We start from the raw sequence: 25995 nt of genomic DNA on the forward strand, positions 1-25995 counted from the left end.
TAGGTAAAATGGGTATGTGGAAATAAAAACCTGTTTATAGTTTTAAATATATTTACTCCTTTTTTCGATTCAAATTGTTACATAAATCTATTGTAGCCGTGTTTTGATTTATTTAATTATATAAATCTGTGTCAATGAAAACTTGCGTTTTTAAGTAATTGATGATTCCTCTGAGGGGCAAGTTCCTGCTTTAAAGACGTTTAACTATTTGCTGTAATAAATTGATTTTATTTTTACATTTTTTTTTAAATTAAGTTCCTGTTTTTTTAACTTTTCTATTAGTTTATGTTTTCTAGGTGTATCAAAGATTGAATCTTGGTTAACGACTGATTTAGACTCATCCGGTAGGTCCTAGAACAAAAAATATAACATTAAAATACGTAGTAGTAAGTAGCAGTATGTACTTGATGGTACTCCACGAAGTCCACGTTTTGTACTGTACATGTCAGCTTTATCAAAATGGTTTGAACAAACCAACTAGATGAGGATGGCTGTCGTTGTAGTTCATTTCGGCTCAGTCGTAAAACAGCTACCCATTCATTTCCTATTAAAATATTTGTTGGAAACCTAAAACCATGATATTTAGTAGTAAAATATGAGTAGTTAATTCACAAATTTAAACAGACAAAAACGAGTTAAAAATTCATATTGACTTCAATTTAGGTAAAACATAAAATCACACGATAAAAAAAAAAAAACAATAATGATGTCCACTTTCTACTTAATTATTTTTCTATGATTGCCTACAATTTACTTACCCGCATTTTGGGCTAATGGAAATAAAAATTACTGGTAGCACTCCCTCGGTACGTCATTTCGGGGCATAGAAATTATAAGTTCCGAATAACCTCAATATTATTTTGGAATAACAAAAAATATAAAGTTTTGTATGTATTTACGTGTGAAACGATAATTCTTCAGACTTTTTGTTCACTTTGGTATTGTTTTTGCACCATTTAATTACATAAGAACGGCATTTTGAAGGCAAAATACAGATACCAACGGAAATGAGCGTAGTTTGATGCATATGTGTGCGTTAGCGCGTGTGTTTACTTGAAGGAGCCGAGTTTTGTGGCTTCAGACTGAAACCTTCAGTAACAACAAAGGCCCCGCATTATCTACTTTTTTTTACTTTGACTTGATCTATGTGCGTACGCGAAAGCCCGGACCGGATACTTATTTATTATTATTTTATTATTATTTTATTATTCGCATCGCATATAATATTTTTGAAAATTGTGACTTCATTTTATTAACTCCAAAATTTACAACTCTGAACAACATAAACGACTTGTAACCTTTTATATTAACATTAATACTTATTTTAATTTGTAAAACTTATTATCAGTATTATATTTAATTTAGGCAGTCATGGGTAAAGACGATTTATCCAACAAGAAGCGACGCAAATTAAATACAACAACATCTACCGAAAATACTAAACAGTCTCCAACGGATATTTACAAGGTTATATTTTTTTATAATTATGTTTATGTCTAGATATATTACTTTTATATGAATTCTGGAAATCTGCTGAAATTTTGGAAATATACCATTGTGTATATTCACAATTGTTCTAAAAAGATTTTTACTTAATAATTATTATAATATTAATTTCGTTTGAAGTTTTATGTAATTTTTTCGTTTAAACATTGTTTTTAGAAAGTAGTTGAATTTGAGGAAACAGAAGCACAATCACGTTCTGCAGACAAAGATGCAGTTTTGTTTAAAAAGATATGCCAAGATGTCCGTCAACTCTTTGCAGATATTGCTGAATTAAAAGTCAAAGGAACAGAAGAGGTAAAAATATATATATATATATGCATGATGATATCTTGTTCTATAAATATATACCTATTTTTTCAAATTATTTAATAAAATTATCATTTTGTAGGCTAAGGAAAAAATTGCAGCAAAAAGGATTGAAGCCTCATTACACTTGGTTGCATTGAAAAAGCTCAATCGTTTGGAAAAAGTTCGTACAAGAGCTGGACGTGATGCCTTACACAAAGAAAAGCAAAGAGTGGATTCTACTCATTTACTATTACAAAACTTGTTGTACGAAGCTGATCATCTTAATAAGGAAGTGACAAAATGTTTGCAGTTTAAATCCAAAGATGAGGAAATTGAATTGATACCACTGGAAGATTTTTATAAAGATGCACCAAGTGAAATTTCACGACCTGTATGTATTTGTGATAATTATACATAATTAAAATGAGAATTTGTTACTTCTAAACTAACAATTTTATGTAATATATTTTAGGAAATAACAAAGATGAATGAACATCAACTACAGTTAGCCAGGCTTGAGTGGGAGTTGCGACAACGTAGAGAGCTGGCGGGAGCATGCAGCGAGCTGGTGGCCTCAAAAGAACGTGTGGCCGCTGCTATAGCTGCTGCACGCTCTAGATTAGATGCTTTGGCACCACATCTGAGGGATGTTTTAAAGGCCACGAAACCTCTTCAAGAATGTTTAGCTTTAAGACTAGATGAAAAGCGAGATGAAACTAGAGCTGCAACACTTCTTCCACCACCATTATTTCTACTGTATGCCAATGCCAGTGCATATTCAGATGCTCTTGGTGTAAAAAACATAATTGTTGGTAAGTAATGCAATAGATTTTTATATCTTATAAATCAGTTTTGAAAAATGCTAATAAAAATTATTGTTATTTTCAGGTATATCTGGAGATGAAGATGAAGCCAAAAGACTTGAGCAATTATCAAATGTTGAGAGTGAGCTAGTTGTTTCAAATGATTCAGACTCTGATCAGGAGAATAATGATGAAGATCAAACTGAAACTAAAAAGAAGAGACATCACAGGTCAACAAAAATATCTAAAGAAGAGAAGGCAGAAGCTAAGAAGAAGGAAGTTCTAAAAAAACATCCATTGAATGTTCAAGTGACTATCAAAAATAATGATGGCACAGCATTTAATTTAATTTTTTCATACATGTTCCATCTTAAAATTGTTGTGGTTAAATTTACAATGAATTTTTCAAAACCTGTTACTGGTGTGTCTGCTGCAGATGTTTTAAGCGGTGATTGTATTTTAAATGAATTGTATATTGGTGACACTGGTAATGACTCACCCCATCCAGCAACTGCTTATTTGCTAAATGCTGCAGGCATATCAGAAAAGTTTCAACATTTCATTCCTGAAGTTGGTAAGCCATATATATGGGCACAGAGAATGTGTGGCTTAGATTTTATGGTTGTAGAGACTGACACAAAGAAATATAATAAAAATTTACAGCCTTGTCAGAGTCTTAGTGTAGCAAGTGTTGAGAGTTTCATATTCACTTTAAAGAAAAGACTTAAAGCAAGGATTGATTTGATGAAAGAATTGCAAGATTTAGAGTGTGGAAAAATTCTTCCTGCCAAAGGATCTGAAAAAGCTTGTCCTGTGAGGTTATCTGGTTCCTTGACTCAATGGCAAACTGTGGGGTGGCAGGAATATAGCCAAGCCTCTTCAACATTATTTTTCATATCTGAAGGATTAGTAACTGCTGACAACATGTTGTATCGTGCAATTATCACAAGACAATCTGCTAAACTTGTTGCAATGGTGGCAATAAGTTGTGATTATCCAAAGCAGGCTCCTCTCTTTTCTTTAACTTTACACTGGAATGGGACCCATCATGCTGGCACTAGTGATGACATTAGGGATATTGAACGAGTTATTAATACCGATTGGCAAAGTACAGAAACAAGACAGTCTTCCTTGTCCTCACAAATATTGAAATTATTAATTTGTTTGGACATTCTGTTAGAAACTACAGGCTCCTCAGAATTTCCTCCTGATAAAGTAATGCTACAATCCATTCGAGGGCGAAATAGGATGAAGCCATACAAATTTTTGAATCAAGGTGCTGGGGTTTTCGTTCAGTATTAAAAAACTCCCTTGAACAAACTTGAATGTGAATAAACAATATTTGACTATTGCCGTCTTATTACTAATCTACTATCAATGATCGTGTTAGTGGTGTTAAAAATAAATATTAAAACAAATAATATACTATGACAGTCTTTATTTATATTCTTGGAGTGTAGAATGTTATGAGAAAAAAAATATCACAATTTGGCAATATAATATGTTTTAATTTCGGGTTATAAATAAAAATAGGAAAATTATACTGTTTATTTGAAAAAAAAAATACTTAATATCATAATAGTACTTAATCTAAAAATGCCATATTGTTATTGGTCAATATAATGAGATCTCCAGTATATCAGGTTTGTAAGTGTGTAAGGTAGTTGTATATTTATAATATTTAATTTACATAAGATACTACAAATAAGTAATAATAAGTGTTAATACAATCATGAAATATTTTCATGCTACATCTAACCTATATTTTTTTTTTTACATTTTTAATTAATGATTTTGAACTCTAAAATGTGGACGACTAAATTTCCCTTAAATTATTTGATGTGCATTATTATATCATCAAAAGACAGGTTTAAATAAATACATATATTTTTTTATGCGAAAAAAAAAAGATGATTTGTTTAAAATTGTTACCATTTATTGCAAAAGTAGGAAGAAATGACAAGAATGAAAATTGTCTACTTAGAATGTATCTTAAAGCAGTACTAAAATCTTTTTACACTAACAATCAGATGTTATAGAAGTTTCTACATGTCTATTGTTTGCAAGAAATCAATACTATATATAAAAAATATAACTATTACAAATCTATTGCAAATCTCATTTCCATTTCTGAACAACAGTTGCATAATGATGACTATTTTCAATTGATATATTTCACTTATTATTTTTTATACACTTTCAACAGTTTATCACTGTAAGTCATTTAAAAACAAAATAAAATCACTTCATTTTGCGTTTTGCTTAACTTATTTCTAGATAAATATGCTCTATAGTATTATGAGATCCCAGCCTCTAACTTCACATCCATAATTTTTCGCGGCCCCTTGAGGCAATTGAGCCGCCTTTGCACTGCGTCTCTATCTGCAAAAAAAAAAAATTAAAAGTCAAGATAAATGTATTGGGATAAAGTTTTAGAGGTTGTTTGCTCTTGAAATATAAACTAGGTTTTTGATGTCGCCGTTTATATTACAGTAAAACTAGCTGTGTTCTGCGGTTTTAATAAAAAATGATATAGGCTTCTTCGGTACATGTACTATTGAACACAAAAACATTTTTTCAATTTGATCCAGTAGCTGGCTAGTTAGTCCTGAAATTAGCGAGTTCAAACAAACATACAAACAAGCTCTTTAGCATTATAATATTACTATAGATAAGTTGTTATTCAAGTAATGAAAAGCAAAGGTCTCAGTCATCATCATCACTTAAGCCTATCGCAGTCCACTGCTGGACATAGGCCTCCACAAGTTCGCGCCAAAAAAGGCGTGAACTCATGTGTGTTGCCCATAGTCACCACGCTGGGCGTGGTGACCACAGGGTTGGCTTTGTCGCACCTAAGACGCTGCTGCCCGTATTCGGCCTGTGTATTTCAAAGCCAGCAGTTGGATGGTTATCCCGCCATCGGTCGGCTTTTTAAGTTCCAAGGTGGTAGTGGAACTGTGTTATCCCTTAGTCGCCTCTTACGACACCCACGGGAAGAGAGGGCTATCTTCTATATTTTTCTCTTTCTATCTATATTCTTTACTGGCGTAACCACACAGTAAGGTCTTAGTGGATCAATTGAATGTGCGTCACTCACACTTGGACAGCATGGTGCGGTGATGGTCGTGCAGCGGCTGGCGCTGCACCAGCGAGTGCAGCAGCACCTGCGCCGACACGTAGCGCCGCTCGCACTCCTTTATGTCGCCGAACAGCTCCTCGATGGCGGCCATCTGGCACTGTATAAAAATTATTAGAGTAAATTGATATTTTACTTCATCATTACAGCCTATACAGTCCACTGCTGGACATAGGCCTCCACAAGTTTACGCCAAAAATAACGTGAACTCATGTGTTTTGCCCATAGTCACCACGCTGGGCAGGCGGGTTGGTGACCGCAGTACTGGCTTTGTCGCACCGAAGACGCTGCTGCCCGTCTTCGGCCTGTGTATTTCAAAGCCAGCAGTTGGATGGTTATCCCGCCATCGGTCGGCTTCTTAAGTCCCAAGGTGGTCGTGGAACCTTGTTATCCCTTAGTCGCCTCTTACGACACCCACGGGAAGAGAGGGGGTGGCTAAATTCTTTAGTGCCGTAGCCACACAGCACATATTATATATTTTATATATATATATTTTACTTATTATTCATTTTCTTTCTTAAATACAGTGTTTTTCTACCTGCTTCGGGTCGTCTATTAATCACGAGATGTTTTTTAGTAACCTTTTAACCCCCTCTCTAGGTGATATGTGGTGAGGCTAACCCACTCAACCCCCCCCCCCCCCCCAGCCAAAACGACTAGTATTATTATAGAAATCTCTATCTAATCTAATTTAGAAATCGTGCGTTCAATGTAAAACAAATATACTTGATCTCATTACAGTTCTCCCCCCCCATATGATATTTTTTTCCGACCTCCCTCAGAGCGTCATGTGATTAATGGCCGACAACATACTATTTTACTGTGAACTATTGGTACTGTTGCTGGAAATTTGGAATGCTTTGCTTTGTGTCAGTGCTCTTTTCCGTGGTACGTTCAGCGTCGTTAATATTCAAAGGATCAATAAGACACTATTATATTACAGTACATGGTAAGCAGATACTGTAGCTTTCAAACATCTGCAATTGACGTATTGTAAGCGCATTGCTGACCCTGACTAAGGTCAGGAGCTCTGACTGCATTACTCAACACAGAAACACAATATTATTTTATAGCGGTATTATTTAGTTGTGATTAATAAACGCTTCACACTCAACAGCCCCCAGTAGGATTTTCTCATGTGTTGGGGGTCCGAAAACACAATACACAAGCACAACGCCCAGACCACGACAAACATCTATATGGCCGATACAAATGTCTGTCGTGGGCGGGAATCGAACCCGCAAGCGCCAGCGCAACAGCCAGTGCTATGACCGCTGTGCCGACGCGTCGTCAATCTTCTGTATGTTTAAGTACTTTCCTAGTCAGACTGCCGCAAATTCTATATAAGATATTTCTTCTATGCTCTACATTAATTGAACCACCATTTAAAATAATAAAATAAAATCATAATAATCATGGCGATTGAAATATTTTTTTATTTATTTGTTTATTTACACTTTTTGCACACCAATACATAATTGACAAAATACAGAATTACAATTGTAAGTAACACAGTTGCGTCAGTTGCAACAGGCGACCTTAACGCTAATGCAGCGATTTCTTCCAGGTAACATTGCCGAAATATAGGGACCTCCACGAAACAATAAACGTGGTAAGCACCCGAACAAATATGAATTGAAATAATAAAATAATTCAATGTCAAAAAATAAATCTTATATATAAAATTCTCGTGTCACATTGTTAGTTAAAATACGTCTCTGAAATGGCTGGACCGATTTTTATGAAATTTTGTGTGCATATCGGGTATGTCTGAGAATCGGCGAACATCTATTTTCATACCCTAAGTTATAAGAGGGCGGGGGGGGGGGGGGGGGGTTTAAATAACATATATCGCAAAACAACGTTTGCGGGGTTAGCTAGTCTTATATATCATCATTTCAGCCTACCACAGTCTACTGCTGGACATAGGCCTCCACAAGTTCACGCCTAAAATGGCGTGAACTCATGTGTTTTGCCCATAGTCACCACGTTGGGCAGGCGGGTTGGTGACCGCAGAGCTGGCTTTGTCGCACCGACGACGCTGCTGCCCGTCTTTGGCCTGGGTATTTCAAAGCCAGCATCATCATCATCATCATTACAGCCTATACAGTCCACTGCTGGACATAGGCCTCCATAAGTTTACGCCAAAAATAACGTGAACTCATGTGTTTTGCCCATAGTCACCACGCTGGGCAGGCGGGTTGGTGACCGCAGTACTGGCTTTGTCGCAACGAAGACGCTGCTGCACGTCTTCAGCCTGTGTATTTCAAAGCCAGCAGTTGGATGGTTATCCCGCCATCGGTCGGCTTCTTAAGTTCCAAGGTGGTTGTGGAACCTTGTTATCCCTTAGTCGCCTCTTACGACACCCACGGGAAGAGAGGGGGTGGCTAAATTCTTTAGTGCCGTAGCCACACAGCACAAAGCCAGCAGTTGGATGGTTATTCCGGCATCGGTCGGCTTTTTTAAGTCCCAAGGTAGTAGTGGAACTGTGTTGAACTTACGACACCCACGGGAAGAGAGGGGGTGGCTTTATTATTTAATGTCGTAACTACACAGCACAAAGATATGATGTACGAGTACACAAATACCAAAAAAACCAAACGTTATATATAAAAGTTATAGTTACAAAAAATATTAGTTACAATACTCTTCGACCGATATTTATGAAATTTTGTGTGCCTATTAGGTAGGTCTGAGAATCGGCTAACATCTATTTTTAATATCCTTTAGTTATAGGGGGGGATTAAGGATTATTAACATGTATGGCAAAACAACGTTTGTGGGGTTAGCTAGTAAATATATATATATTTTAAAATTTATTGACAAAAAATATATTAAAACTTACCAATTCGATAGCATGTTCATAAAGGATTTTATCACACACAGCAGGTGTGACACCTGATTCATGTAGTCGTTTAGATTCGTTGACAATCCACTTGTACTTTCCGTTCATAAGAGACACAACTGCAAAAAATATGATGCATAGTTGTAAAAGTAATTGTTAAATATATTTATGTTTTAGTTAACGATGCGGTGGCGCAACGGTCACAGCACTGGTTTGTGGCTGTTGCGCTGGTAGTTGCGGTTCCTCGCACATGACACACATTTGTATTGGCCATGCAGATGTTTGCCGTAGTCTGGGTGTTTGTGCAGTCCTAGTGGGTTTCCCCACTGTGCCTCGGAGAGCACGTTAAGCCATCGGTCCCGGTTGTTATCATCTACACCTGATAGCGATCGTTAGTCATAGTAGGGAATATATCCGCCAACCCGCATTGGAGCCTGCGTGGTGGATTAAGTTCTGATCCATCTCCTACACAGGGAAAGAGGCCTATGCCAAGCAGTGGGATATTACGGGATGAAGTGATATTTTAGTAGGAAAAATTTGTGTGAAAAGTGGGATTTTAGTCAAAATTTTTTGTGTGAAATGTGGGGTCGTACGTACCGTTCCGCACCTGCGCGGTGGGCTGCAGCGTACGCAGGCGGTAGTGCGCGGCGGCGAGGCGCAGGCCGGCCGCCAGCGCCTGCATGGCTTGCACTAGCAGCCCTAGCCGCACGCTATCGCTGCAGCGCTCTGTGGGTAGCGTAGACTCGTTAGGTAAAAATCTTCGTGATCCATGGATCGTACGGTTCAAGGTTTTGCCAATTTCAACTATAGACAAATTTCGCTAAAATGTGTCCAAAAAACCATCAAATCCTGTACATCACAAATAGAAACGATTTTTAACGCCATGTTTTCTCTTTCTATTTCCACTTTTCATCGTGCGACTGTTATAGGTATATTACATTTGAAGTAAATGTAGGAACGAACCGTCTGATATTTCCATGAATGCGGCGAGCGGCGCACCGCACGACAGCGCCAAGTCGGACAGCAGTTCCGAGAGCATCAACACGAAGTTCAGCTGAGAGAACACCTTGCTGTGCTCCTCCTGCGGACAGGCAAACTTCATAAGCCCAGGGCGCTAAATCGTAAAGTATAGACTATAAGACTTCTATTAAAATCTGTCCCTTTTACATCAAGTTTGCGAAAATTGCCAAAAAGAAATCTACATTATCTAGAGAGGTGTCAGATATATAAGTTAAAAAAAATATCTTTGACCTGAAAATAAATAAATAAAATCTATAAGTTAAATTTTAGTATTTATTATATAGTACTTAGTAGTAACTTTTACATCCTTTAATTTTTTTATTTTTACATTCGTTTTTATACGAATAAATGCCCGTTTATATAAAAAAATATGACTTTTAGTTGTAAATTACTTCAACTGTCACCAAAATATACTTTTACTAACGTTAGCACACAGTATCAACGGTAATTCTTAGATTGACTTCCTATGACCATCCTTCTTAGAGCGCGGGACCACTGTGCACCGTTGGTAAATTTGGATGAAGTACCTACTGGGATAAGTGTTCATTCCATTCATATGCAACGATTCTCACTTTCTCACTTCACTTTTGCCTCCTTTCTTATTACAAAACGAACCGAAATTAAATTTAGCTATCTTATAACAACAACTACTACAACTTATACACATATACACGTACCTAATTAAAGTTTTGGACGGGATCACATTGATCGGGATATCACATTGGATTTGAATAAATTTGTAAATTTAACTTATTTGTTATAAATTTATCACAACAAATTGTTTCAAATTGTATGATTTCATGATTACGCATAACTGTTACTAAAAATTGTACACACACTTTTGTGATATAAGCATTATGGTGGTATGGAAGTAAGCAAGTGAATGAATGACGAGAGCGTTACGAAAAGTGTGATCGGGCGTGGCAAATGGAGCAAAAGAGAGAGATGCGAGCACACATTTTCTTTCTCTCATAGCCAGTTACGTTTCATATATCTAAGACACAGTGCAGGCCTATTGCTAAAGAAGTTTTACTTCAGTAGTGTGGTCTATAAAAGCAAACTCGTTTTTTATCAGGTGAAGCTCTCAGCTGATCTCACTGGACGATGCCAAATGCTATAAAGATCCTCTACGCACGAAATATAATTTTTAATATTTTTATTGTCTCGCGGTATGAGCAAGTGTTTGTTACGCGGTATTGCAGTATCACCGACGATATTCAGGCTTACTGCACTCTACCTACGTATTTCAGGAATGCAGATATACTGTGAATTTATTCTTCCTAACTACGCATAAATACTACACGAAGAATTATGCTTCACTTAGTAAACGGTAAGCAATTGTAATATGATGTTACCTAGTTTACAGTTATTGCCATTTTCCATATAAATATCATTCGTTTCTGAGTCGTCTGACAGAACTGGTCATCGACGGCTGCCAATTGACTGACTCTGAACGACCTTGATTGACAAGGTCGTTCAGAGCTTTTGTTCTATTCCCCAGGATATAGAAGTCACCGCCGGGACGGTCTTTGATCCGTTCTCAGCATATACAAGTCACCGTAATGAACGTATTCCTCGTACATATAACGTGTTCCTGTTCCGTGTAATATGTAGTCCCCGGGGCCACTCACCGCCAGGATGGTCTCCTCCTGCAGGTTGGGGATGTAGACGGGCGGCTCGTGCTGCAGCTTGAGGCCGCGCAGCAGCGCGTCGGGCAGCGCGCGCTTGGGGGACGCCTCGCCGCTCGCCTTCAGCGCCAGCGGCACGGGCGGGGACGAGCCTACACAGACTTTCGTTTAACTTGCAGGCACTATTTGACTAGCCCGTTGGCGCAGTTTGTAGTGACCCTGCTTTCTGCTCCGAGGGTTGTGGGTTCGATTCCCACCCTGAGTCTGGGTGTAATATAAATATTTATTTATATATTTATATATGTATTATTTATAAGTATGTTTATAGAAAAAAAAATGTAGCTATATACCAGTCGGCTGTTACCTATAACACAAGCATAAAGTTGCTTACTTTAGGAACAGACGACCGTGTGTGTATTGTGTAGATATTTATTTATATTTATTTATTACTATGTTTCTTGGGGTGGGATCTTGCTAACCTACTTTGAAGCATATACTTAGCGACATTTTTCTACTTTTATGTGTGCGATTTTGATAATAAAAGGTATAATCCGATTTGAATGGGGTTTTCTTGGAATTGGGGTTTTTACTTGAGTTTATTTCAAGGTCTCGAATTGTATACATACCGAATTCTACCTTAAACATTTCAGTAGATTTTAATTTTAAGTGACAGAACAACAAATTTCCATCAATACACTTTAAAATGAATCAAATTTTATTATGACAATGATATATGTATACTCGTATGTATATACCTGATCTCCTTAACGGACTATTGTTGGTGGGGGAAACCTGCCACAGTGAAGGCGGTGGGGAACTTCCAGACGCACTTCGTCGTCGAGTCGAAGGCGGAGTCCTCATTGTGAACGGTACCTGAAAGCCAGGGCCCAACCTCTTATAGTTGAAGTCACCATTTAGAAGAATATTTATATAATCTCTTCAAACAAGATCACATAGAGTTAGAGTAAATGTGTTATTTCCTTCAGGTATACTATAATGAGTAAACAGGACCGGGTTTAAAAGGAAGGCAACCGAGCATACAGCCCCGAGGCCTCCACAAAAGACCATTTATTAGGAAAATAATTTGGGGCCAAGGGGCCTCAACTCCTTTGTTGCCCCGAGACCTTCAGACCTTTAAATCCGGCCCTGTGAGTAAATAACTTGCACAAAAAATAGCTGACAACGACACACAAACTGCTGCTGCTTGAAATAAAAATTCTGATCAAACTGTTAACTGTCTAGTTATTTATTGTCATTCGGTCCCCTTTTCACCTTTTACAACGTTTTTGCTTACTTTTTTCCAATAAATTAAATAATGAATAGGCAACTTTGTAATATAGTATATACAAGTAGCCAACCAGTGGGGTTTAACTCTCTTTGAATTTAATTTTGTACTCCTCTGCTTATATGCATAGCACGATGTTGATAGCGACAAACAGACAAACAATATCTTTAATTGTAAACATTGTATCTGCATTTGTAGTGAAGACAATGGTAGTCGATGTTAAACAAAATATTTTTGTGCATATCTTTGCTCATACGACTTTCAAACGATATCACTACAACTGTTTACAGAGTAATAATAATTTTATTGTGCATCAAGGTGAAACCGTCAACAAATTTTAAGTGAGACCTCCATAACTTTGAAAACTGCATCAAATTTATTGCTGCAGATTTTGCGTGATGCAGAAACAAACTAACATACAGTCAGACAAATATACAGACAAAAAATCTAAATTTTTTTAGCTTCTATTCGATTTAGAAGAAAATATGCGGTAATTATTATATGTATACTAAGTAGTAGATTAAGCCTTGAGCACTGTTTTGGTGTAATGATATCAGTCACCTTAACGGCGGCGGTAGAGGATTTGATTCCCGTTTGGGGCAGATATTTGTACGTGTACAAATAATAGTTCCTGGTCTGGGTGTGTTTCCTTATGGGTCTCTCCACGGCTCCCAGAGCATGTTATACCGATTCTCCCAGTTCTTACACACGCCTGATAGCGTGGTTAAGCTAGAACTCCTCTTTTATATGCAGAAGAGACCATTGCCCAGAAGTGGAATATTTACAGGCTATTGTTAATTTTACGTGGTGTTCAAAACACGTCACGGTAATAAAGACAAATAAATGCTCACAGTCGGCGGCGATAGCGAACCGATGTCAGTTCGATTGTGATTAGATCGGAGCACGTCGATAGGCTGCGAGCGAGGCACGTTGGTCGCCACGCTCGATAGATTCTGTTCGCACGGGCACTGGTCAGTACTGGCTAGCAAGCTCTTTACACGTTAGGGGTCGTTAAGTTCCAGATAGACATCAAAGTTGCTGGGCCTTTGTTGGTTGTTTGTTTTGTTAAGAACTCGTGCGTTGAACGTAAAATAAACACACATACACACACAACTGATATCTCATTACAGCCTTCCCTCCACGTGATTAATGGGTGACCCCTTACTATGAGAGCGTTTGTGCGTCACTGGTACGCTTTCTTCGAGTATATCGATATAATTAGCTCGAGGTGGGTCAGTACGTAATAGTGCGTCGAGACGGCTAAGGCATGAGTGTAGCGGGGGAAGGGTAGGGTTAGTAAGTACCACAGACAAATAGAAGCCATTTTTATGATTTCCTTTGGGTATATTTATTAATTAGAGTAGCCTATTTTGTTTTAAAATTTCATCAATTCCCATACTATTACAACAATTAAAAATCAGATCGGTAGTTTTCACGTATATCGTTTTTAATATCTAAAGTTTGAAGATTTAAGTAAATAAGCTAACGAATGCGATAATATATAGATAATAGTCTAGGTAATATGTTGATACAACACATTTCGTAATCTGCGTTCCACATTTTTCCTCCGTTTAACGTTTTAGAATTTGATATTTCCAGGATTATTTATTTTCTCTGATCTTTGTTTATTAACATTGCGAATATTGCTTTTATTGACACCAACTTCCAGCCCTAATTTATAGAAAATACCTCATAAAGAGTCCAAAGAGTTGAGAAACTCCACATTATGTGACATAACTTGTTTCTTTTATACATTACATTGCACCCATTGGACTGGACAATATCTCCTTCCAAATTAGACATGAGTTATCCTTGATCTTTTCACAATTTCATTGGTTATAGCTAAAATTTATCGTTCAAATAACCGTTCTTTTCTTTATTTAATTTTTAGATCGAAACGGATGTTGTTTTTTAAATTCTGTTTTAGGCTTAAAGAACTTATTCTTCAAACTAATTACTCAAATTCTATTTACTGCCACACGCCTTTCTCCGATTTTTTTAGGAGTCTCCGAGTGCCACTATACTCGCATGTGGCAAGTAGTTGAATAATTTTTTTTATATACCCGCAAACGTAGTAGTCTTTTAAAAATACATTAATCTGTCAGTTTTTTGGTACTTACTATCAGCAGAAAGGTGTCTTAAATTACGAGATTAAAGTATCATCCATGATACTACCTCTCATGATGGCTCTTGATATCTTTAACCTACTATAGGTTAATTCTTTATTCCCCACCAAAAGTACAGTTATGCTAAGTTTTATAATTCTTATTAAGATAAAAAGTTTATAAATGATTAATTCCCTTCCATATTTTCATATCTTCAAGGTACATATAGAACCGGGTTAAAATTTCACTTTCCAAAGTCTCAAACTATCTGTGTTTCCCAAGTTTCAAACTATTTATTTAAAATTTCATCATCGAAAGATCAGTAGTTTAAGCGTGATAAAGTAACATACAGACAGACAGATCTATTTTTTTGTACATAATATACATACTTAGTTTCATTTAATTGCGCATAGCACATTCTGTGCGCTGTTGTGCATTTAGGGACAGACACTTTTTTCAAATTATCTATTTCTGTAGGAGATTTTGATGATGCGTGATTAAACATACAGACAAAAATTCTATAAATAATTCCAAACAATTTGTTATTTCCAAATATCTTTTATATACAAACATTTGTACATCGGAGTGGATGTTTTATACTCAATAGAAAGAAAGTTTGACCCACACCCTAATGTCCCCCCACGGGTGTGACGCACGCGTGTTTAACGTGTACCCTTGTACAGCAGAGACGCGAGTACTCACCCGCGGCGGCAGCGGCGCGGGGACAGGCGGGGCGTCCGGTAGTGCGGCGAGTGCGAGCGAGCGCGGGCGTGACGCCGCCTCGGACGCGGACGACGCGTGCGAGCCGCGCGAGCCGTGCGAGCCGAGCGACCCGTGCGACCCGTGCGACCCGTGCGACTCTGTCGAGCTCTCCGCCTCCACCACCACGAAGTCCTCGGCGCCCGCCCACGTCGTGTCCGACGACTCGGCTGTAAACCGACACATAGCGTCTTATACTCGTATCGTTTAATCATTTTATATTCAAAAACAGTTTTTTTATATAAGAATAACTGCGGAGATTCTTGCCGATTCTTCTTCTTGCCGAAACATTCAGAATCGGTGGTAGATTCACTTTTAATTGTAACTAAAATCTAACTTGTAAAATGACGATTCAAAGGTGCTTTTGAAGCCTATTTGAAGTTATTTTTGATTTCGATTTCGTCTAGGCTTATTTACTCAACATAGCGATCTAACAATAAGCTCTATTCGATCGATCGCTGCTATAGCACGGACGCGGAGCACGAAGAATTTCGTACATTGACCCCTCATCTTTTTGTCTTTGTCGCTCGCGTATAAACATACTGCCGTTGCGCTCTCACAGGTGTGACAGCCGTATTCACAGATTGTCAACCTTTTTACTTTTTTTTTTTTTTTACCAATTTTAAGTCACAAAATTCATCGTTTTTTATTTTTAATTTAACTCAAAAGTTAACAATACTTATATTCAATACGAATGTGTGTTTATTGGTGTCTTTTTTCACACAGTAAAGCCACCAAATTGTACACATAGTATTAAATATATATAAGTTCTTTTCTATGATTAAACAAAAAATATTTTTTAATTTATTAGTAGTATTTAGTGTAGTGTGCAAAAAAACGAGTTCTAAGACATCCAAAATCCCAAACTCTACCGATTTTTTAAAGCTTCGTACTTTATATAAAAAAATTTGAGAACCACTGGCACTAGGCAAAAAGGTCATTGTACGAAATTCTTCGTGCTCCGCGTCCGTTCTATACACTCGATCGATATACTCGTGCGCCGCGAGGATAGCTGTGTTACGTTGAAACGTCGTACATCTCGAAATGTGTATTATAACGACCTACTTCCGTAACAGTCATTAATGTGATCATCAAATTTTGAAACCAGAAGCTCGATATTACTGTAGCTACTACGAACAAATTTTTTATCTACTCAACAACATAAAAAAATACAAGACAGCAGTTTTTTCTTAATATATTATTAGCTTTCATATTAAAAACAGTTTTTGAATTTTAACGTTCTACTAATAATGCTAATAGAGTAATGTGTTTTTATATGTACTTACTTCATCTTTTAAATTGTATTTTAATTTTTGGTATAGATCAAATTATGTTAACTATTTAGAATTATATTATCTAATAATAAAATAAGTCACCGATCTTTTTACGCAGCTTAGCCATCGCTTTCTTCAACACCGAGTACATGATTAGATATATTAAATTTAAACAAAATAATGAACAATATTAGAAACTGTATTGTGAGGCGAGCAGCTGGGCGAATTTGTTCCTGCGCCAACTTGCTCATTATCTACCATTTAGTATTATAAATAGATTTTGTCTATCTATGACATAAAGTATGTATATTCAGACACAAAACAATATTCACAAACTTTGTAATTTTTTCGTACGTCAAGGTTAACGTAAAATAAGCATTGAAATTTAATTGACTGAACTGAACTTCGTTAGGTTAAAACACGACAAAGGAAACAAATAAATTATAAATATATCTGGAATTGTGTATCGAATTTACGAGTAGGTAACGATTAAATTATTGCAGTAAATATCATATATACGCGCCGAGAGTCGCCAACATCGGCGAAGGTTATCTGAACACTCGAAATAGAACAAAACTAAATTCAAATTTTACCTAACGTTCATTTTATTTATTGACAAAGTTTTAATAAAATAAGTGTGTTAAGGGATTATGTGCGTAGTATATTTACGAAAGTGTTGCAGAATAACAAAGACATTCATTTTTTTCTGCGGTCAATGTATCTAGTAGGTACGTTTAACACGACCGACGACACAATGAGTAATAAATTTAAATTACTAATTAACTTTTTTTTCATAATTTATATGTTTACAAAATGCGCATTTAATGGCGACATTACAAAATTAAAGGTTTGAATAAATAATCGTAAAAGTTTGTGGCAGAGGTCATTGAAAATGAAGCAAAGTATTTTTATTGCGAATGTCAGACAAAGAGACGTTAATTAATAAGTGATTATACAAAGTATTTCAGAACAATTGTAATTTTAGTGATTCATTCACTGTAAATTCGTCGAAAAACGAAATGTAGTACCTGATTATATTTAAATAATAATTTTTCAATGCTTATTAACATATCAAATCCAGTGATAAATGAATAGTATCTAAATATAAAAATAACAGCAGTTTCTCCGTATCTCAAAACGTATACATTTTGACAATCTCAAAATGTACACATCTATATACTTATTAATACGTGAAACAAATAATTGTGTTTGCTCGCAAACGAAAAAAAAACCGACTTCAATTACTTCGACGAGTAATACAACGTAGATCGACGAAAAAATTGTCAAGTAACTACGCGTTATCATAGATTACTCAAAAAGTAGTTATCAGATCTCGATAAAATTTATATGTGACTACATGATAAACATCAGCTTTCGATTAAATTAAAAATTATCAAAATCGGTACACCCAGTAAAAAGTTATTGCGGATTTTTGGGAGTTTCCGTCGATTTCTCTGGGATACCATCATCAGATCCTGGTTTCCTTATCATGGTACTAAGCTAGGGATATCTCCTTTCTAACAAAAAAAGAATTATCAAAATCGGTACATCCAGTAGAAAGTTATGCGGTATAATACAACGTAGGTCGACGAAAAAAGCGCCAAGTAAAAACGCATTATTAGATATAACTCGAAAAGTAGTTGTTAGATCTCAAATAAATTTAAATGGGACCAATTGACACACACCACCTTTCGATTAAAAAAAATGTCGAAATCGGTCCACACGGGCAAAAGTTCTGATGTAACATACATAAAAAAAAATACAGTCGAATTGAGAACCTCCTCCTTTTTTGGAAGTCGGTTAAAAACTGTACCATTTTTACGAAAACTATGCTGACGGAAGGGTATGAAATTTCGCACACTTACATTTTATATAGAGAAGGAGTAGAGTTCAGAATGCTAATATTTTTTTTAATTATGCATAAAAAATACACATTACACATACACACAAATAATAAACACATTACATACACTACCATGTATTTGACACACACACGCATATACATATACTCTTTTGTTTATTATTATAGAAGTGTAGTCTTTGTCATCAGAACCTTTATAAGTACAACAAATCATTTAAATTAGGTATTTATGGTCGAATTTCGACCACGGGACGACCACTAGTTTTGATAATTACTCATATTTCTTGTGAAACATAAGACTCAAAAACGAAATAACCAAAGCAAAGTTAACCAAAAAAATATCAAATGTATGTATACATATAATACACTTAACACAAACGCGGTTGTTTGTTCCTAAGGTAAGCAACGAAATTTAATGCTACTCTTATAGGTAACAGAAAACTGTTTGTAGCTAAATATATTTTTTTAGATAAATATACATAGAAATAATGAATATATAGTTAAATATAAATAATACATCCACATTTAGGCGGGAATTGAACCCACAACCCTCGAAGCAGAAACCAGAGCCACTACAAACTGGTTAATCAAAATCGAAATCAATAAAAAACTTAAATACATTAAAATTACACAGTGGCTAGATTGTATATTTTAGAATACGTTAAATACTTGTGGTGGGTGGCTACGGCAGCAAATCGTATAGCCACCCCCCCTCTTCTCGTGGGTGACGTAAGAGGCGAATAAGGGATAACACAGTTCCACTACCACCTTGGAACCTAAAAAGTCAACCGATGGCGGGATAACCATCCAAATGCTGGCTTTGAAATACACAGGCCGAAAACGGGCAGCAGCATCGTCGGTGCGACAAAGCCAGCCCTGCGGTCACCAACCCGCCCGCCTGCCCAGCGTGGTGATATAGGTATAGGCAAAACACACGAGTTCACTACATTTTTAGCGCAAACTTGTGGAGGCCTATGTCCAGCAGTAGATTGTATTTGACTGAAGGCGTGTCTTATCCCTTAGTTGCCTTCCAAAACGCCCACGGGAAGAGAGGGGGATGGCTATATTCTTTAATGCCGTAAACCACACAGCATAACAATATATAACTTTATTCAAATAGGCTTCAAAAGCACTTTCGAATCATAAATTTTACAAATTAAAATATTGGAACGAAGTTCCTTACGGCAGGCTTGACATTTGGCTGGACGAGCGAATTGAAAAAGATGTGATACTAAAACCGTAAGAAAAATATATAACGGAAGTGACGTAATATCAGTCACACGACTGTATAATATGACGTTTGTAAAACTAAAATATTACTAGTAAACTTTTTTAAAATTATTTATGTAGTTTTATACTGTCGACAAAAATAAATAAAGACATGTTTTTTTATTTCACTTAATAGTTTGAATTATTATTATTATTTTGTTTGATTTATTTTATTTTACGGTATTTGTTATTTTCTAAAATACTAAATTTCCTAAAAACTTTTATGTACGTAATTAAAAACCAAACAAAAAAAAATCAAGAACTAGAAAATATATATAAAATTCAAAATTTTTTTTTTCAAATTGTGTTACTTCTATACTATCCGAAGGAACTTCGTTCCTACCTGGTGTCCCATGACACCACATAATTTTTTTTGTAATTTTTATTGATTATTATTATTTTTAAAAGTGAAGCTGCTACTAATTCGGAATGTAGATTCTGCAGAGAGATTTTTAAGGGAATTACCAGAGGACGTAGGCTGTGGCTTCTTGATCGGATGAGCGACCGGAAGCGGCGCCGGCGCCGGCACCGACACAGGCGCGCGAGGGCTCGATGACGTGGGAATTGCGTTACTCGAATGAGTTTCTGAAAGAATAAAATACTACCATACAACTTACTATTCTTAAAAAGATAATGATATATATTTTAAAACCCGGATTCGATATTAAAAAAAAAAAAAAAAAAGTTCCAAATATGAAAACAGCAACCGGAGACACAAACCGTTCCATTTCAAACATGATTGTCGTTTGATAATTTGACGGTTCGCTGGCGAAACGAATAGTAATTGAATATAGGAACCAGGCTTAAGAGCTGTAGAAATCGCACACGTGCTTCATAAGAGTCGTTGTTTTAATTGATATTGATGAATGATGAGTAAAGGTGAAAGAATTAAACGAAAAAAAAAAGAGATATAAAATTTGTAGTAGACACGATCGTACAAAACTAAAGAATACCATCACAGAGCATTCGGATAGAGCGAAATTTAATTAACAAATCGCTTTAGTCGCGGTAGTCAAGGACAATTATTTAAGACCTAATTTTACACGTCTGACGTGAATTTCCATACAACTAAAATACTCTGTATATTTGAATAGTCAATTTGCTGTTAAACTTCACATACCTTTATTAGAAAAAAAAAAAAAAACGATTTTATTACTGCACGAACGTATGTACGTGTATTTTCTAACACAGAACCTAAAGTGACATCGGGTAGAATAGTGCTTTACGTGTAGTTAGTTAGCTATTACATTGTCATAAAATTTAAATAGTGGGTAAGCGATTTCTTTTTGGTTATTTGATTTTTATCGCTGGTGACCAGTACAACGATCGATATCATTATCAATTACAAATTGATTCCATATCTCAATGAATGATTTGTTAGTTGTAATAAATATATAAATCTACATACAATAAGGCAACACTTTTCTTCCAGATTTACATTTATTTAATAATTAAAAATATACGTAGGTACCTACATAAATATTCTATCTTCTAATCTTCAAATAAAAAGGCGAGATTATCTGATATCTCTGCTTTTTACCTTGAATATTAAAAAATACAAAACTGATATAATTTAAAACTTTATGCTTATGACACCGTTAACAGTACTACCAAAATAAAGAATAATTTTTGAGAGAAATAAAGGATTATTAAAATTAAGTTGTAGGTAGACTATGTGAACGTCCTGTTTTTTCTTTTCTTAGTATGTATAATATATAATATAATTAGAATATTAGATGTACTTTTAATGTTATTGTCCGTTGTTTCAGGTTGTGGTTTAACAACAAAAGCCTGACTATTTTTTTTTCTCTGTCTGCAATAATCAATATAGCTTACAATCTCAACCACACTGATCATTCTCCTTCGTGTCTTTTCTATCGCACGTGACATTGGCGAAATCGGCAGTGCCCCCTGGCACAACTGAAAGCCATTAAGCCCAAGAATAATAATAAAGGATTATTTAATAAAATGTATAAATTTTTACACTTATGTTATTTTGACCTCATTATCAATCCTTCCCTGTTCACTAGACTCTACCATAGAAATCGTTAAAAGTGGTACCTTAAACTTTTTACAGAATGTGAATTATTACGTTTGTTTAAACGAGAAATAATTAATAGTAGATTAGTAGCCAAGGGCTGTAAGGCATCAATTGCAGCCCGAGATATAACAAATTTAAAGTAAAAGTTTTCTATTCCCGCCTTTTTTCATTAATGTTTCAATAAAAAATTTTTTTTCAAGATCGAAATTGAGCTTCGCCTTTCGATATTTAAAATTGATGATTATTATACTCACACGAAGACAAGGCTGAATAGCAAAGCGACCTCTTTGGTCATTGGGCTGAATGCATGATGTCTATTGCCAGTATGATGGTTAGATGTACGCGAACTTTTTGAAAGAAAGAAGTGTTTTTTTTAATTACTTACCACCCAAGGGCTTTTCTAGCTACATTATTACCCTAGAGCGCTAATTAGTCACCTACAAGCCCCATTTGGAGGCCATAATAAGAACCTACTTACCGAACATGAGAGATGTAAATAAACTAAATTTTGAAATTGTTGTAAGGTAACCAACGATAACTCGAAAATGTATAATATCTATATTTAAAAACCTTGTTGTTTTCGACGTTTTGGCTAATTTTAGTATATACTAAAAATTAAGTATTACACTTATTATGGTGCAATAGAACCCATCATGTGCAAAAATTTACAAAGATTTCAAGAGTACATTTTTTGTAGATAAATCTTGTATCATCTTTAGAATGACTAATAAAATCGCTTACCCACTAACTTACTAATAAAACAAATCGATAAACATTTCTAGGTCTTGATACAGCGCGACTGTTTTTAGTTTTATCAAAATATTCTGAACGTTGAAGGTCATTCGAGTTATCAGCGTTCAAGTCGCGACGCGTATCAAGATTCGGTGATGCGACAAAAGAAAAAACGGCGAGCTAGTGAGATACACCTATTATCTAGTCCCTTAAATTTTTGAACCGAGCGGTAAAGTGATATTATTTTTGCCCAATTATATCCAGGTCGACAAAAGCCATGCGGTTTAAGCGATTTATTATTTGCTATGCGGTCATATAAGGTAGATATCAAAACTATCCGGATACGAATACAGAAGACAGTACCACCCCATGCACATATCAAGCTTAATAAACAAGTAAATACCCTGACTATACCAAGTCTTCTCTAGGACACAGTTAGTTTCGACACAGCCTTCGATATCGCTTTCCATTATGTCGGGAAGATCCGAATCCAAACCTGAACAATATTCATAAACCGTAACTTAAGCATACTGGTTACCCTAATTATACGAGTGTTCAAAAATTCATGGACGAGGAAGCGTGATGTGTATTATGGTGCTTGTATGAAAAATTAAAGGTATTTTTCAAAAGAGATCAGTTATTTTAAACTTTTTTAACAAAATTTACTAGTTGATATTTCCACGTTGGTACCAATGTCATTTATTCTAAAAAAAAGTAAATAATTTTATCATTATACCTATTTCAAAAACTATTCTAATACAAACGAGGATTTTTGAATAAGTACACTTGATTTCTTTTGAAAATTACCTCCAGAAAAAGAGAGCTTAGGTTAAAAAAAAAACTATAACTGATGTATATAATTTTTGATTAGAAATTATTTAAAAAGGAAGGGATTTTACCACAATCGTATATTTCAATAAACTTTAAATTCTTCTGCTCAGTTAACCTTAAATTTATTTATTTATTGCAAAAATACAAGATAAAATTTTCCCACTAGGATTCCCTGTGTTGTGGAAATAACTTTCAAGTTTTTTCATTAGTTTTTAAGTACCTACCATTCTTTCAAAGTTAATTTTTAATATATAACTGGTACTTGTATATTTTAAAAACTCTACATTTAAATTAAAACGACGGTTAAGAAAACAAGAGTTAATAAGAGTAATTATGTTCGCAGTTTCGCATGTCATGTCATACAATTTTTGTTTGAAAAGGTCAATGAACTAAAAACATGACTGATATTTTAAGTGGTCATATTTTTTACAACCGAGTGCTGTTACTACTGTTTTAGACAAGTAGGTAATTTTATTTTTAAATTGTGGATTACTTTAGCACATTAAATTACACGTATATACGTGGGTATATTTTTTATACATTTCAAACGTCACAAAGATATATATATATATATATATATATATATATATATATATATATATATATATATATATATATATATATATATATATATATATATAATAATATTTTTTATTAAAGCAACCAGTGACTCATTTTGGTTAGTAAACAATATTTCCTATATACTATGTTAGTTGAATTATTACAATTTTTTAAATAAATAAATAAATCTTACAAGTAAATGTTACAATACACACGAATCACCGCTACACCGTTCCATTTGCAACGGCACATAAATGATTATGCAATCCAGTCTACTAGATATCATGCCCAGAATTCCGTTGGCACTACCCCGTACCCTACGCACCAGAGACCACATCTTTTTCTCATGAGGGCGTAAAAACAATCAATACGCGCTTCAGCGAACATCCCTGAGGCGCTGCAGTATCGAGGCAGCCCCAACAACACTCTGAACGCGTTATTGTATTGAGCGCGGAGAGCACTATAAGCTTTTTGAGTATATTCCGTCCATAGGCTGCACGTGTAAAAAGATGTACAATATGCTCTAAATAATTTTATCATAACGTTGGGTGAACTACGTGCAAACCTACGAGCAAGCATATTCGCTCTCACCGACAATGCCCTCCGCTCCCGTTCAATATCAGTATCGTCTTTGAGATCGGAAGTCAGATAGTGTCCGAGATATTTAAAATTATCCACCCTATCCAGAATACAATTATTTAGAAATACCGGTGATAGTTCCTTCGTACACTTGCCTCGGACGTTATAAACTAAGCCGTGTAACTTAGCATACGACTCACATACTGACAATAACTTTCTCATACGACAGACAGACGCATTCAGCAGCACCATATCGTCAGCGTAGCTAATGTTGTTCACACATACACCATCTATGTAACAGCCAACTCTGGTACTGCTGAGCTCCGCTAACAACTCATTTATATAAGTGTTAAAAAGAGTTAAGTAAAGCGGATAAATGTTAAATTACGTAAAATAATTAGATATTGGTACAATTTCGAAAGAACTGAACAATAGAATAGTGCCCACTGAGTCACTTGGGTAGATAAGTATCTGAATTTATTACAAGAAAGGAACTCACTTAACCCAAATAGAATCTTAAGCACACAAATATAAGCCTTATTGTGCAGTGTCATTTGACTGAAAAAGGCTAAACTTATTCTTCCAAACGGCACAGCGGTTATATTAATATTGGTGAATAATAATAACTCAAAAAAAATATGCCACAACTGGTGAGCGTGTATACTGTATAGTAAATAAGGGTCAATATTTTATTTAATACTACGTCTACGATAGGGTGGAGTAAATAGTGGCCGAATATAATACGATCATTTATCACAATTCGCACTCGTACGTGTGCTTACTTACGGATTTATTTCATTAATTAAGATAAAATAAGAAGCAATTATATAGATAATGTGGGTCAAAAGACATCTACTTTCAATATTAAAACACGTGTAAAATGATAAGCTACCAGGAAAGTATGAGTTAACGGAAGTGTAGCACAAAATGGTACGTACTTGTGATAGACGTGTTTCGCTGTCGTTGTAGAAAGGGGTGGTTGAAAAAGATCTCGAAAGCCATGCGCTCGCGCGGGTTCCTTCGCAGTAGACCAACGAGTAAATTGCTTAGCTCGGGGCTAGTCCCAGACGGCAATCTGCAAATTGTAAATATTTTTAATAACCATTTTTCATATTTCTTGCAAAAACTGATAAAATTTAAACTTATGATTAATTAATTTAAGGTTATCATATATGAATATGCCAAAAATGTATACAGTTTTTTGTCTACAAGAAGGCCACTAATTAGTTCTAATGAGAGCAAACGACGCCAGAATAATAAAATCAAAATCTTAATAAAAATTGAATATAAACAAATTTATTAGGAGATTTATTACAATACTTATAATAACTAAAACGAAATAAATTCACATTAATTTTTCTATCTTAAGAATACGCTTTATTTTTCGAATAATTAAAACAAGTATATTAAACGGTTATGTGTGAACATACGTCAAGTATAATTGACAAAAGCACCAACAATTTGTATTCGAT

At 35.3% G+C, this 25995-nt stretch overlaps 2 protein-coding genes across 2 annotated transcripts in view; one reads left to right on the forward strand and one right to left on the reverse strand.

Annotated features, from left to right (window-relative positions):
- Positions 1–1371: 1371 nt before the first annotated feature.
- Positions 1372–4025, forward strand: LOC123656595 (THO complex subunit 5 homolog). Its single transcript, XM_045592265.1, has 5 exons — positions 1372–1467; positions 1663–1800; positions 1895–2185; positions 2267–2606; positions 2683–4025. The coding sequence occupies exons 1-5, from the start codon at positions 1372–1374 to the stop codon at positions 3897–3899; spliced, it is 2082 nt and encodes a 693-aa protein (XP_045448221.1). The 3' UTR covers positions 3900–4025.
- Positions 4026–4130: 105 nt separating this feature from the next.
- The window catches only part of LOC123656596 (serine/threonine-protein kinase unc-51), a 71008-nt gene continuing 49143 nt past the window's right edge, over positions 4131–25995 (reverse strand). Inside the window, exons 6-16 of the mRNA XM_045592266.1 lie at positions 25462–25598; positions 20168–20364; positions 16752–16782; positions 15290–15545; positions 11982–12163; positions 11230–11378; positions 9542–9659; positions 9176–9304; positions 8579–8697; positions 5695–5833; positions 4131–4979 (exon numbers count right to left, since the gene is read on the reverse strand). Of these exons, the coding sequence (XP_045448222.1) occupies positions 4894–4979; positions 5695–5833; positions 8579–8697; positions 9176–9304; positions 9542–9659; positions 11230–11378; positions 11982–12163; positions 15290–15545; positions 16752–16782; positions 20168–20364; positions 25462–25598 (1543 nt within the window). The 3' untranslated portion in view covers positions 4131–4893. The remainder of the gene's footprint in view (positions 4980–5694; positions 5834–8578; positions 8698–9175; positions 9305–9541; positions 9660–11229; positions 11379–11981; positions 12164–15289; positions 15546–16751; positions 16783–20167; positions 20365–25461; positions 25599–25995) is intronic.

Source organism: Melitaea cinxia, chromosome 9 (genome assembly GCF_905220565.1).
Source record: "Melitaea cinxia chromosome 9, ilMelCinx1.1, whole genome shotgun sequence".
Taxonomy (NCBI): Eukaryota; Metazoa; Arthropoda; class Insecta; order Lepidoptera; family Nymphalidae; genus Melitaea; species Melitaea cinxia.

Bases quoted from the DNA above. Each gene is read 5' to 3' on its own strand.
- LOC123656595 (XM_045592265.1), top strand. From the start codon at position 1,372: ATGGGTAAAGACGATTTATCCAACAAGAAGCGACGCAAATTAAATACA. The intron at 1,468-1,662 runs GTTATATTTTTT...CATTGTTTTTAG, and splicing joins CTCCAACGGATATTTACAAG to AAAGTAGTTGAATTTGAGGA. The intron at 2,186-2,266 runs GTATGTATTTGT...AATATATTTTAG, and splicing joins CAAGTGAAATTTCACGACCT to GAAATAACAAAGATGAATGA.